Source organism: Capsicum annuum, unplaced genomic scaffold, assembly GCF_002878395.1.
Source record: "Capsicum annuum cultivar UCD-10X-F1 unplaced genomic scaffold, UCD10Xv1.1 ctg1001, whole genome shotgun sequence".
NCBI classification, from domain to species: domain Eukaryota; kingdom Viridiplantae; phylum Streptophyta; class Magnoliopsida; order Solanales; family Solanaceae; genus Capsicum; species Capsicum annuum.
The window spans coordinates 493,705-507,277 of record NW_025814925.1 but is presented as its reverse complement, the minus strand read 5'-3'; the positions used below and the strand labels follow the sequence as shown (position 1 = coordinate 507,277).

At 36.0% G+C, this 13,573-nt stretch overlaps 1 protein-coding gene across 1 annotated transcript; it reads right to left on the bottom strand.

Annotated features, from left to right (window-relative positions):
- Window positions 1-11,272: 11,272 nt before the first annotated feature.
- Window positions 11,273-12,200, bottom strand: LOC124890033. Its single transcript, XM_047401928.1, has 2 exons — window positions 11,886-12,200; window positions 11,273-11,781 (listed from the first exon to the last, which is right to left on the bottom strand). Exons 1-2 carry the CDS (start codon window positions 12,182-12,184, stop codon window positions 11,559-11,561), a joined length of 522 nt encoding a protein of 173 aa, XP_047257884.1. The 5' UTR covers window positions 12,185-12,200; the 3' UTR covers window positions 11,273-11,558.
- Between the last annotated feature and the right edge of the window lie 1,373 nt (window positions 12,201-13,573).

The window sequence follows — 13,573 nt, the reverse complement described above, 5'->3', positions numbered from 1 at the left end:
TGCCATGCCACAGTCGACTGCAGAAATAGAGTTGTCCAGTTTCAGTTCTGAATAGACCTGTCCTTGAGTGGAAGGGTAGTATTTCAGCATTCAGACGTCAGCTTGTTTCCAACTTACGGGCTAGGAAAATGATATCTAAGGGATGAGTCTATTATCTTGTTTGAGTTAAGGACTCTAGTTCTGAAACTCCCAGTCTTGAGTTAGTTCTAGTTGAGAGTGAATATTCAGATGTCTTTCCTGAAGATCTTCTCGAAGTTCCTCCTGAAAGGCAAATAGACTGCGGCATTGACCTTCTACAAAATACTTAGACTATATCTATTCCGCCATACAAAATGGCATCAGCAGAACTCAGCAAATGTGATATTCCAAAAATAGCTTTCAGAACTCGGTATGGTCATTTTGAATTCTTAATCATGTCCTTTGGTCTTACCAATGCCTCAACAACTTTCATAAACTCAATAAACTATGTATTCAACCAGTACTTGGACATGTTCGTCATGATCTTCATATTTGACATTCTTGTCTACTCCCGCAGTGAGCGTGATCATGCAGACCATCTCAAAAAAGTGTTACAGACCCTTAAAACCCATCAGTTATCATGATATCTATTCATGTCCTACATGTCAGCTCTATGATCATCGCTTATATTTGTGCACGTTAGTGAGAATTATGTAAGCTCACAGTTCCTAGTATAAGAAGTTCCAGTTCACTCCATATTACGAATCATATCCCATGAGTATAGAGACTTCATCCCTAAGTAATGCAGCTCATGACTCATGCACTCATGTCATGCTTTACAGTATCCTCAGCCCACATGACTCATGCTCCACTTCGAATGATCAACCAAACTCAGATTATGTCACGTATACCCTCAGTTTAGATCCCTCGGTGAAATCTATGGTGTTGATGCTCTATCCCTCAGGCCTCAGTTACAGCGTCAGTTCAGTAATCAATATTCAGTAAAGGACTTAGATAGTCCTGCAGAACCATGGCTTCCAGCTATCAGTTACTTAGCCATCAGAATTCAGTATCAGTCTAAACCTCAGCTATCGATATTCGGCTATAAGAACCCAGTATTTAGTTCCAATATGAGTCCAGTTGCAGTCTTAGTTATAGTGTCAACTCCAATTCAGTAATTAGATCAGAAACTCAGTCCAGATCTAGGTTTGCTTGAACATAGCATACGGTTAACTATTCAGTTAGTAGTATTTCAGTACCTCAGTTTACAGAATGTTTCCGAATTATGTTATATGCTTGGTCTTGCATCCTTAAGATAATATAGTTTTCACTCATTCATGCTCAGTTATCTCATGTTACCCAGTCAATCATTACCTTCTACGCATAATGCTCTATATTTCCAGTCCAGTTATATAGACTAATTATAGTTTAGTCTTACATGCCCAGTATTCAGCTATCATCCATACAGTTAATCAGATAAGTTAGTATGTTTATGCATTCGTGCTTAGCACCCATATGAATATTTTTAGTAGTCTCAAATAATGTATTGTACTAAGGCAGAGAGTATAGTCGAAGGAGTATTCGAGGGATATGTCTAAGCTTGAAAATTTTAGATGCAGTGCATAAGGCTTAGTCACTCTATTTTAGATGATGTTTCATAGGCATTCCCTTGTAATACAAGAATCCTAGCCATGTGGTGATCCCTTATTCAGATGTCCTGCTCAGACCAGGCCAGGATTTCCTTTCTCCTTACAGTCACTAGAACACTATAGAAAAAGTTTCATAGAAATACTCCAGTCGAGTATAACTTTTCAGTATGAGTTAGTCCACAGAGCCATCGATTCAATTTAGCAGTCAGATAACAATTTTGTATTGTGTGGCTTCCCATTTTCTTTCTATCTAGTCACACTATCCGAAGTCTCATGAATGTAACTATTCAAAGATGGATCAACCAGGTAGTTGCGTGTCCAGCTCAATTCATGTATCATGCCTAAGTTTCAGAATCCAGATATTCAGTCACGATTCAATTCGTAGTTGCCTTGTCCCAGTATTCTTCAAGGGACATAATGTCCCAAGAGGGAGATCTACTATAATCCCCCAAACTTTCATGACATAAACATACCACTCTCTCTTCACGTAACGAACCCATTTTGGAGTAGTGGGTACCCATAGGTTGACCCTCTATCTCCAATCTCATCCGTAAGCCATGTACTCAATGGCTCAGTTCAGTTTGCGATAGTCAGTCCATGTCACATGTTACAAACTTAGTCATGTTCTCATATTTCTGTTCATGCGTGTTCAGTAAAGGATCTCGAGTTGAGATCAAAATTAAGTATTTTGAAAATCTCTCCCATGAAGGGAGAAGAGATTCGGCAAAAAGGGAAAACTCAGTCCCCGATATATCGGTCCCTTCAAAATTCTCAGTCGCTTAGGCAAAGTAGCTTATGAACTCGAATTGCCTTCAGATATAGCTTCAGTTCATCAAGTCTTTCATGTCCCCTTGCTAAAGAAGCGCATAGGTGATCCAGGAATTGTAGTCCTTGTTGAGGGAGTTACTTGGGAAGAACAAGCAGACATGCGTACAAGTATCCTTACCTCTTCTCCGCCTCTTCTCCGCTAACTCAGGTCTAGCTCAAGGTAACAGTCTCCTTAAAGCTTACTCAGTTTCATGTTCAGAATTCCATTACAACTTGGTAAAAAATGCCATTGCATATCCAGCCATGCATTCACATGTCAGTTCAGTTATATAATCATGCATCATACATGCATTCTCATTGTAAAAATCTTAGTTCATCAAAACACTCAGTCATGCATTCATGAATCAGTTACACATGCATCAGATATGCATGTTCGGTATGATATATTCAGTTATCAGTCTGTCAGTCATGAGATCATGTTCCAGTTGTTCATGTTCAGTATGTACGTTAGTTTATCTTCTCTCCTCTCACTCAGTCTCATTCGAGGATGAATATTCTCATGGAGGAGATATTGTAATACCCCGTACTTCTACCTAGCTTGAAATCATCCCAAGAATATTAGAAACTTACTTTGAAATATGAATCCATCTTGCACATGTGGAATTTTTAAGATTTTCACTTTTTGTAAAGTGGAAAATTGAATTAACTTTCCAACGATACCAATTTCGTCCAAATCCGGAATAGGAGTAAAACGTTATGGATGTTTTACCGAGAGTTGTCAAAACTGCCCAGGTGCGATGGGCAGGTTGAAGGACCGTTTATCTAGCGACGGATCGTACGACGGATAGGTTGATGGACCGTCGAACTTGCGACGGACAGTCGCCTAAGCCGTCGCTACTAAGGCAGTAAGTCCCTATTCTGGCCCAGGTGCGACGGTCAGAACGACGGACCGTTGAGCCAGCAACAGACCATCGCACGAGCTGTCGCAGATCCCATTCAGCAATTTAAAGTCATTTTTAAAAAGGTATTTGGATTTTTTTCCTTCTGTTTTAACCCCTAATTATACCAGGCCATAGCCCATAACTTTATTATTCATCTATAACATCAAATTAAGATTTCTCTCAAAGATCAATCCTCAAGAACAAGAAACCCTAGATGCTTAATTCCAAGTCAAGAATTTAAGTTTTCCTCCATCAATATTCAAGAAATCATCCATCCAGGTATGTCATGTGTTGATTCATAGGTCCCTTTCACCCATAAAGCTCAAAAATCTCTTTTCAAAATCTAAGATTTGTGTATTTATCACTGTTCATGATTTAAATTGAATTGAAATTCATGCTCATGATGTTGTGGGATTTTGATTCATGTTTGAAATTACATATTCCAATGATTAACCCTAGGATGTGGTGATTTGCATAGTAATCATGACAAACCCTTAAATTTACACGTTGATTGATGTATCCATGATTATTAGATGTGTTGATTATTGTATAACCAAAGCATGCTCCCCATGTGTTCGATTAAATGTCTATGTAAAGGAAAAGTGTCATACTAGTATGATAATATGAAATCCCCATTTATATACAAGTTTATGCATGTAAGTGTTTGATGAAATGTCTTAGTCTATGAGTTATGGATATATGTGTGGGCATTGTGGTGCTTTAGAACTTGTACTTCATGAATTCTCCAACTTATTGTATTATGGATTGTGATGTTGGTCATGTATTCAAGAAAGTCATGCTTTGTCAATTTCATGCTATCGATACCTGGGGATACTTGTACCCAAAAAAATTTCATTGTGTGCTTAGAATCAATTTCATATTTTCAAGATACTCTCAGTCGAGCCATGTTCATAGAAACTCAGTCAGTCATGCGACTCAATAAAACTTAGTAATCTCAGAAAGCTTAGAAATTCAGTAATCTCCGTAGTATTTCGTCAGTCAACGAAACTCAGTTAACTAAGTTAAGTCAGTTCAGTTAATCATGTTCAGTCTCTATTCAGATGGGAGTAGAAATTAGCACCGAGCAAACCCAAGGATGGGAACCCACCTGTTATATGAGGGTGTGATTCTTAGAAGCAATCCTTGCGTTTCAAAACTACGTAGCCAACGTAGGTTGAGACATCATAGCCTGTTATATGAGGGTAGATAAGGTGGCTTAACCTGTTATATGAGGTTCCCACCGTTCTCACTAGAGTTACCTGTTATATGAGGGTTACTCACAAATTGTCCTTACCAGTGGCGCGGAATTGACACCCTTCCAATTGGGGTTACAGATTGGACCCCAACTCAGCTATAATGCATTATTTGGGGCATGTCGATTAGATGACTACTTCTCACAGTTTCAGTACAGAATAAGGACTGTTAGATACAGTCATTCAGTCTCAGTAATAGAACTCAGATAGTTCTACAGGATTCAAGACTGTAGATACAGTCAACTCAATATAGTACAAAACTCAGTTAGTTCCATCAAAACCTAGACTGTCAGATACAATCGCTTAGTATCAATTATTTCAGTTATACAGATATCAGTATCTCATGTTATCAGTACTCTGACTTAGTAATCATGTTATCACGATCTCAATTATAGTTATTATGTAGTCATGCATGTATTCTCACGTTCATATTATTTAGTAAGTAAGTATAGTTCATGCATGTGAACCCTTTGCATTCAGCCTACCTCACATGCATACCAGTACATTCAAACGTACTGACGCATTTGCACTATGGTGTTTTATACCAAAGTTTCAGAAGAACAAGTCCCAGAGCATCATTAGGATTCCAGTTTCAGCAGTGAGTCCTCATCCTTCGAGGACATGACCATTACTTTGTGATCTCATTAATTAATTTATTTCAATAGTTGGAGTTAGTTGGGGACATGTCCCATCAACTCCTTATTCAGACAGTTCAGTTAGTTAGAGGCTTTTCACACTAGCATGTTCAGATAGTTATTTAAGTTATTTTGGGTATTTCATACCCCTTCAGATGTTATGTTTTATCAGCTATATTACAGTTTTGAACCTTATGGCCTTACAACCTTTATTTCCACATTTATACAGTATATTATGTAGTGTTCAGGTACAGATATCAGTCATGGGTTAGCTTGTGGTCCTTTGGGGTCATGAGCACCGTGTAGCATTTTGGGTACCAGATTCAGAGCGTTACAAGTTATTTCTAGAGTCATATATGAAAGATTAATTAAATTTCTTCCTAAAATAATCTCTATGAATCAATCAAGATTCATGAAAGGTAGATCATTGCACAGAATATTATACTTGCTCAGAAAATCATCAAAGATATTAATAAAAGAAACAAGCATCATAATGTAGTGGTCAAACTAAATATGGCAATAACGTATGACAGGGTATCTTGGATTTATCTTACTAAGGTGATGAGGAAGTTTGATTTTGGGGAGAGAATGATAGATATGATTTGGAGATTAGTGTCCAATAACTGGTACTCAATACTAGATAGTGGACAATCTCATGGATTCTTTGCTTCAAGTAGAGGATTGAAACAGGGTGGCCTTCTATCCTCAACCCTTTTCATTATTGCTATAGAAGTCCTAGCTAAAGGACTGAATAATCTTCTTAAAGATAGAGAGTTTATAGGTTTCAGTCTACCTAATTGAGTGAACAGATTAATCACGTGTTATATACAGATGATACAATTTTATTTTGCTCTGAGCATATGAAGTCAATCAAAAAAATAATAGTGATATTAAGGAGATATGAGGAAGTATCAGGGCAGTAGATAAAATTGAATAAAAGTTTCTTATATTTGAATGAGAAGACTCCAATCAAAATTGGACAGAGGCTGAGAAGAGGCTGAGAAGAATCACAGGGATAGGACAACAATCTTTTCCATTCACATATTTGGGATGTCTCATTCTCTATGTGAGAAAAAAGAAAGCTCACTTTGAAGGACTTATAGAAAAAAATAATGGGAAGGATGATGATGTGGTAGAACAAGTTACTTTCATATGGAGGAAGGTACACTCTAATTTCTCATATACTGCAATCAATGCCTATCCACGTAATGTCTGCAGTGAATCCACCAAAATGAGTAATTGATCAAATTCACAAAATTATGGCAAAATTCTTTTGGAGAAACACTGGTGGAGCATAAAGCAAACAATGGGTGGCATGAGAGAAGGTGTGTTTACCAAGAAAAAAAGGGGGAGTTGGCTTCAGATCACTACATCATGTAGCAGATGCTTTATTTGTAAGATTATGGTGAAATTTTAAGACTTATACAAACTCTTTATGGAGTGAATTCATGTGGAACAAGCATTGTAAGAAGTGGTATCCACTACTGGCACAGGGCACAAAGACATCACATGTATGGAGGAAGATGTACAGATGAGAGAAGAAATAAAACACAACATATGGTGGCAAATTAAGAGTGAGAATACAAGCTTTTGGTTTGACAATTAGACAGAAATAAGAGCTTTATACTATGTATAGGAGAATAATAAAGGTGAGTAGGAAATTAAAGTAAAAGAGTTTATTAACGAAAACAGATGGAACATAGAAAAGTTGCAGCAAGTACTATTAGAGAAAATGGTGAAGCACAATATCAATAATGTTTGTCCTAATATTCTAGAAGAGATAAGAGGATAGATCATGGTAGATGGGAACCCCTAATAGTAAATTTTCAGTTAAACCAGCATGGGAGTATGTCAAGAATAAAAGAGAAGTTAAATAAATTTATGAGTACATTTGAAAGAAGGGCCTTCCTTTCGAGATCATTTTTTCCAATGAAAAGTGTGGAAAGGAAGAATAGCAACTGATGATAATCTAAAAAGAATAAGAATTAAGTTGGTTTCCAAGTGCTGGTGTTGTACCGAGGCTAAGGAGGAGACAATGACACACCTTTTTCTAACAGCTCTTATCTCTACTAAGCTATAAAAGAAGTTTGCTACTTGTGTAGGTTTAAACATAGAAGGAATGTAGCTAAATCAACTTATTAAGGAGTGGTGGAGCATGGAAGCAAGCTGCAAACTAAAAAAAGTTTACAAAGGTATACCAGCACTAATTTTGTGAGAGCTGTGGAAGAGAAAAAACACCAGAAAACATGGAGGAGATACTACCCTAACTTTGATGGTGCAACACATTCAAACACATATACTTCTATGATGAAAGTAATATACCCATAGTTCAAAGTACAATCAATGGAATGGAGGGAGCTGATCAGATTCTTGGGAAGTTACAAGCATGTACTTCACAACAATGTGGTGAGGTGGGAGCTACCAGGTATAGGAAGTTTCATGTGTAATACGGATGGAGATAGCAAAGAAAACCCTGGAGTCATTTCTTATGGCTTTAATCTTAGAGATCACAAAGGGGATTTAGTTCATGCTAAGACAGGGGTAATAGGCATAGTCACAAATATGACAACTGAAGATAAAGCAATCCTAGAAGTCTTAAGATATTGCTCTAGCCAAAGAATACGGATAGTTGTCATTGAAACAGACTTTTGGGTAATAATAAATATCATAAAAGAAGTCTGGAAAATGCCTTGGAAAATAGTAAAAATGGTTGAAGAAATTAAAAGGGGGGTAGAAAAGCAGAGGGTTACATTCCAACACATATTTAGGAAAGAAAATCAACTAGCAGATTATATTATTAACCGAGCAGAACACACAAATAATATGATGGAATTTAACTCATTCACAGATATGTCAGGGGAAGGAAGATGGATCTTAAACACAGATAAATTTCAACAACAACAACAACAACAACAAACCCAGTGTATTCCCACTTAGTGGGGTCTGGAGGGGGTAAGATGTACGCAGTCCATACCTCTACCTCTGATGAAGTAGAAAGGCTGTTTCCGAAAGACCCCCGGCTCAAGTCACGAGATATCACACAAACACATAGTACAGCACAGAAGCAGATGACATAACATAGATACGGCACCCATAAGGAATATAAAACAGAGTAAAGCAGGAATGCAGGAATATAAAGCAGAGGAAAGCACACAGATTCGTAATAAACATGGAACACGGAACACGAAACACTGAATACGGAATCATAACAGGAATACACCCCCACCAATTAATTCCCTACACTAGCGACCCGAACTGGCCCTAATCCTCTGCCGTAATTCGCATCTTCCAGACCTTCATATCTAGGGTCATGTCCTCGGTGAGCTGTAACTGTTCCATGTCCCGCCTAATCACCTCACCCCAGTACTTCTTCGGTCTACCCCTTCCCCGTCTAAAACCATCCAACGCTAGCCTCTCACACCTACGGACTGGGGCATCCATGCCCCTCCTCTTCACGTGTCCGAACCATCTCAATCGTGCTTCCCGCATCTTACACTCCACTGAAGTCACACCAACCTTCTCCCGGATAGTCTCATTCCGAACTCTATCCCCTCGGGTCAGTCCACACATCCAGCGCAACATCCGCATTTCTGCCACCTTCATTTTTTGGATGTGGGAGTTCTTAACTGGCCAACACTCCGCTCCATACAGCAAGGCCGGACGGACTACCACCCTATAGAATTTGCCTTTAAGCTTAGGCGGCACCTTCTTATCACACAGCACCCCCGATGCGAGTTTCCACTTCATCCATCCCGCCCCAATACGGTGCGAGACATCCTCGTCAATCTCACCGTTACTCTGGATCACGGATCCGAGATACTTGAACTTATCCCTCTTCCCTACCTCCTGTGCTTCTAGCGTCACTCCTACCTCATTCTCCCGCCTCACGTCATTAAACTTACATTCCACATACTCTGTCTTGGTTCTGCTCACCCTGAACCCTTTAGACTCCAGAGTTTGCCTCCACAACTCTAATTTGTCATTCACACCCCCTCGAGTCTCATCTATCAGGACTACATCGTCTGCAAAAAGCATACACCACGGCACCTCCCCTTGGATGCGTCGCGTCAACACATCCATTACTAACGCAAACAAAAAGGGACTAAGAGTAGATCCCTGATGCAATCCTGTCAGGACAGTGAAATGCTCTGAGTCTCCTCCCGCCGTCCTCACCTGTGTTAAACACAAATAAATTTCAAATATCGATAATTAAAATAAGCAAAAGGAAAATAAAGGCACCAGCATGAGATTATAGTGGAAGCAGAGTCACATAATTGAAAGAGCTACGAGGAACATGCATAAGGAAAGCAACACAAATATTAACATAAGAGTATGCCCGATTCACAGGGACATAAAGGCAGCTATACAAGTTTTGCTAAACTATGTTAGCACACAAAATTTTTTACCAAAACAAATGGGGTGGGTGTCAAATCTGACTTATTTCATTGAAGGTTAGCTACATTTCCTATCTTGTACAGGCGAAGGGTAGTCCATTCCATGATACGGCTAGCAAAGGTACACGAAAAGGTTGTTAGGGTTATAAGGCTACGAAAATGAGGGATGAAGAAAGGAGTCATGCGGTACTTATAGATGGGAGAGTTGTGGACTCCGGACGACTACCTCCTTCAAATCCAATCTGAGGTGGACAAACTCCAAACACCTTATCAAGAGGAAACTATTAGCCAAGTAAGGAAAAAAAGGAATAGAAAAAGGAGAACACAACGATTACCTTGGCACAGTGAAGATCCTTGTGTGAGAATGATGAACATAGGGGTTTGTTGATGACCCAAAGAAGGAGCAAACGAAAGTGGCGATTCAGGTGGAAGTAAACGAAAAATATCTTGGGATTAGTGAAGACAATGGAAAGGCAGAGAGGTAAATGGAAAGTGTACTCCATAAACTATTATAAGCTTTGGAGTAGAGGTCAAAAATTAGATGGGCCGGACCAATCATTTTACAAATGTTGTATTTTTTGCTTTTACTTTCATTTTTTCTATTATTGGATTAGGCCTATGGCCAGACTGATTTCCTTTTGGAATGAATAAAAGGCTTAACAACCGCAAAAATATTAATTGAAAAACTAAATAATTGAATTGAAATAACTATTTTTAGATAACTATGAGAAGATATACATTTTTATTAATAAGATTAATTTAGTAAAATACATTTGTAATTAAAGTTTTCTAAGGGGTTTCTAGGATAACAAGGGTTAAATAAAATGAAATTGGAGGAGTAATGATTAGTATGAGTATTTTACCGCAATACACATGTTAATTGATTTTAGTCGTAGCTCTTAAAAATGATTTGGAGAACAATTAAGTAGCTAATCATAAGGATAAAATATGAAAAAGTTATATTTTTCTTTTGATGAAAATTAAAGGAAGAAATTAAAAATAACCTTATAACTACACCATGTATTAACAACCATTCACAGACCCCAATTTCCTATTAGGTCACCCAAACATGTCAAAATGTGTAAAAACATCAAAGCACACACAAATTTAATTTGCAGGTGACTTTTCAAACAAATCCTTAAGAATTTTCTTAAGAAATTAAGATGATTCGTCAACATCTTATACAGTTGTTATGTTATAAAATTCCTTCGTAATAATTACTCCCTTGTTCCATTTTATGTGGTTTAATTTGACTGGGCATGAAGTTTAAGAAATAAGGTTTGGCTTGATAATGTTTACCATATTATTCTTTGCTATTAAAAATGTACTTGTACTAATTTTATTTAAAAAATAAAAGGTAACGTGTTTACTTTTTAATTAAGTGGGACCAACAAAGGTAAAAGAGTAATTGTGTCTTTAAAAAATTTTCAAATAAGAAAATGTGACATTCTTTTTTAGACAAATAAAGAAAAATAAGTCACATAAAATAAAATAAAATAGAAGAAGTAATATTTTTTTTTGTTTGGTAATATGCTTAGGTATGAGTTCAAGCTTGTAAATAAAGAAATTGTTAGAAGAGAGCATTTTCCTCTTAAATAAATTATAGATGCTGCGAATTTTGATTAATCAGGTTAGTGAATTTTGAAAACTAAATAGCTAAGGCAAAAATGAAAAAGTCACATGAGTGAGATAGGTTCTTGATAATCCCTTGTAATTATTCTTATTATATATTTTCTTACTGTTATTCAACAAGATCATGATACATATAGCCTTGAATCGTACAAAGGCATTAGATAATATTTTTTATTTCGACACAAAATTTAGCTTTGTAATCCCTCCAAAGTTGATCAACAGTCTTTCCCAGCAAGTCAACAAAGAACTGATCACTATAACCGGTTCTCATTTTCTTGTTTAGTTGTGCCACGAATCCACTTCTCAAGCTGTTACAATAATCGAGAAATCAAGCGGTCACATCGTAGCCCTGATCCCATCGGTCACCCTGCCCTGGTTTCACCCAATGATTAGGTGCATAGCCAGCTTTGAGTCTCACATAATCCGCAATTCCTTCAATTAATCCTCCAGGAGCCCGTCCATTTTTGTTCCATTGCCAAATGTGAGTGCTCTCGTGGTATAATACTCCAGTGATCTCTCTCTTGACATTACCTGAGTAACCTTGAATGTGCCTACAAAACACAAATTTAATATAAACCAATTATATAAGGGGCATAGTGTATTTAATATCGTGATATGTATTCACTACTTATTTATTGAATCAATGTATACTCACCTAGCGCTAACATGAATTTCATTGTTGCTAGCGTAAGCTACTCCATCCATGTCATCGACAAACATGCTAACTTTTTGCACGTTTTTTCGGTCAGCTGGAGAGTTCTGCTGGAAGATCTTCCATATGAAGGAAGTGGCAGCTGCCATTGTTTGCTTGCTATATTGGGCACCAATGTCTCGATTGAAACGGGCACCACCAGGGGTGTTCGCGGCCCTGTTGGTGACCGTGTAATCGACTGCATTAATATTTTGGGTGAATATTACAAGGATAATTAGCAAAGAAGTAAGGAAGGAAATCATGTTAGCATATCTTTGTTCAAAGTTTAGTACTGATACGTTCTCTAAGAGGACAATCACTTATATAAGTTTTTCCACGTACGTAAAATAGTGATGAATATTGACAATTTTTTATTTAACAAAAAAGACCAAGTCAATTGAGCGTGATAAGATGTTTTTCCTTATTCAATTAATTAGTTTCTTCCCTGTTTTAGCAACCTCTTGTTTTCATAAGATATTTTTTTATATACTACACTTTCTAATGTTTATGTTTTTGCTACAATCATTAATTAAAGAAATTGTTTAATTTATGGTATTAATCGTCGAAGGTTTATAGACTAAATTCCCCATCATCATCATATTCATGCCTCAAGATGAGCAATAACCGTTTATATGATTTTGAAGAATTCTTCAGATCATCTATTTATACAATAGAAAGAAATAATTAATATCTTTTTTATTTTTTAAAAGTGACACATATTTAGATTAATTAGTTTAACCACACGTGTCTCGCATCTCGCATGTGTAACATTTAATTATTTCAAATTAAATAATTTTATCTATTGTGAATATTTTTAATGAAGTGTAAAAATTTAAATCACTTTTCAAAGATTCTTCAAACTTTAATATAATAATGTAAACATAAAAATATATTTTAGTGTAAGCACATATATATTTTACCATTAAAAATTTAAGTAGTTGATGGATCATCACTTTTGCGTTTGTCAGAGATACATCAATTTGAACCATATTTGTGGTACGAATATTTTTTTTATTTTTACTTTAAACTTTTTTAAAATTTGATACTTCTTAAATTTTTCTTATTCTAAAACTTTTACATTGATTTCTAGATTTTTCAAATCTTTTTAATATCAATTTTGTTTGTTTAGAATTCTTAAATTAATGAAAAAATTAGTTGTCATTAATTCTGATGACTTCTAATTAGGAAAGTTTTTTACCATAAATATATTTAATTATTTTTCAACTTTTAAATATTAAGAAAAGTAGTGAAAAAACTATTTTGTCTAAAACAAACACTTTTAATGAAAGACAAAAAGTTCAAACAAAATTTTTAAGGTGCTTCATACTTTTAATATATTATAGATTATAGATATAGATTATAGATATAATTGTAGATATAGACTATAGATATAAATTATAAATTATAGATATAGATATAGATATAAATATAGATTATAGATTATAGATTATAGGTTATAGATTATAAATAGACATAAATATCGATTAGATAGAGATTATATATAGATTATAGATTATAGATTTGACTATTGAATCAATGACATTAGTCTTTTTCATTTTTTCTTATTTTTTTTAAAATGATTGTCGTTAGAAGCGGCCGATACAATAAGACATATGAAATATTCCAACTGCCGTGAGAATAATCTATTATAC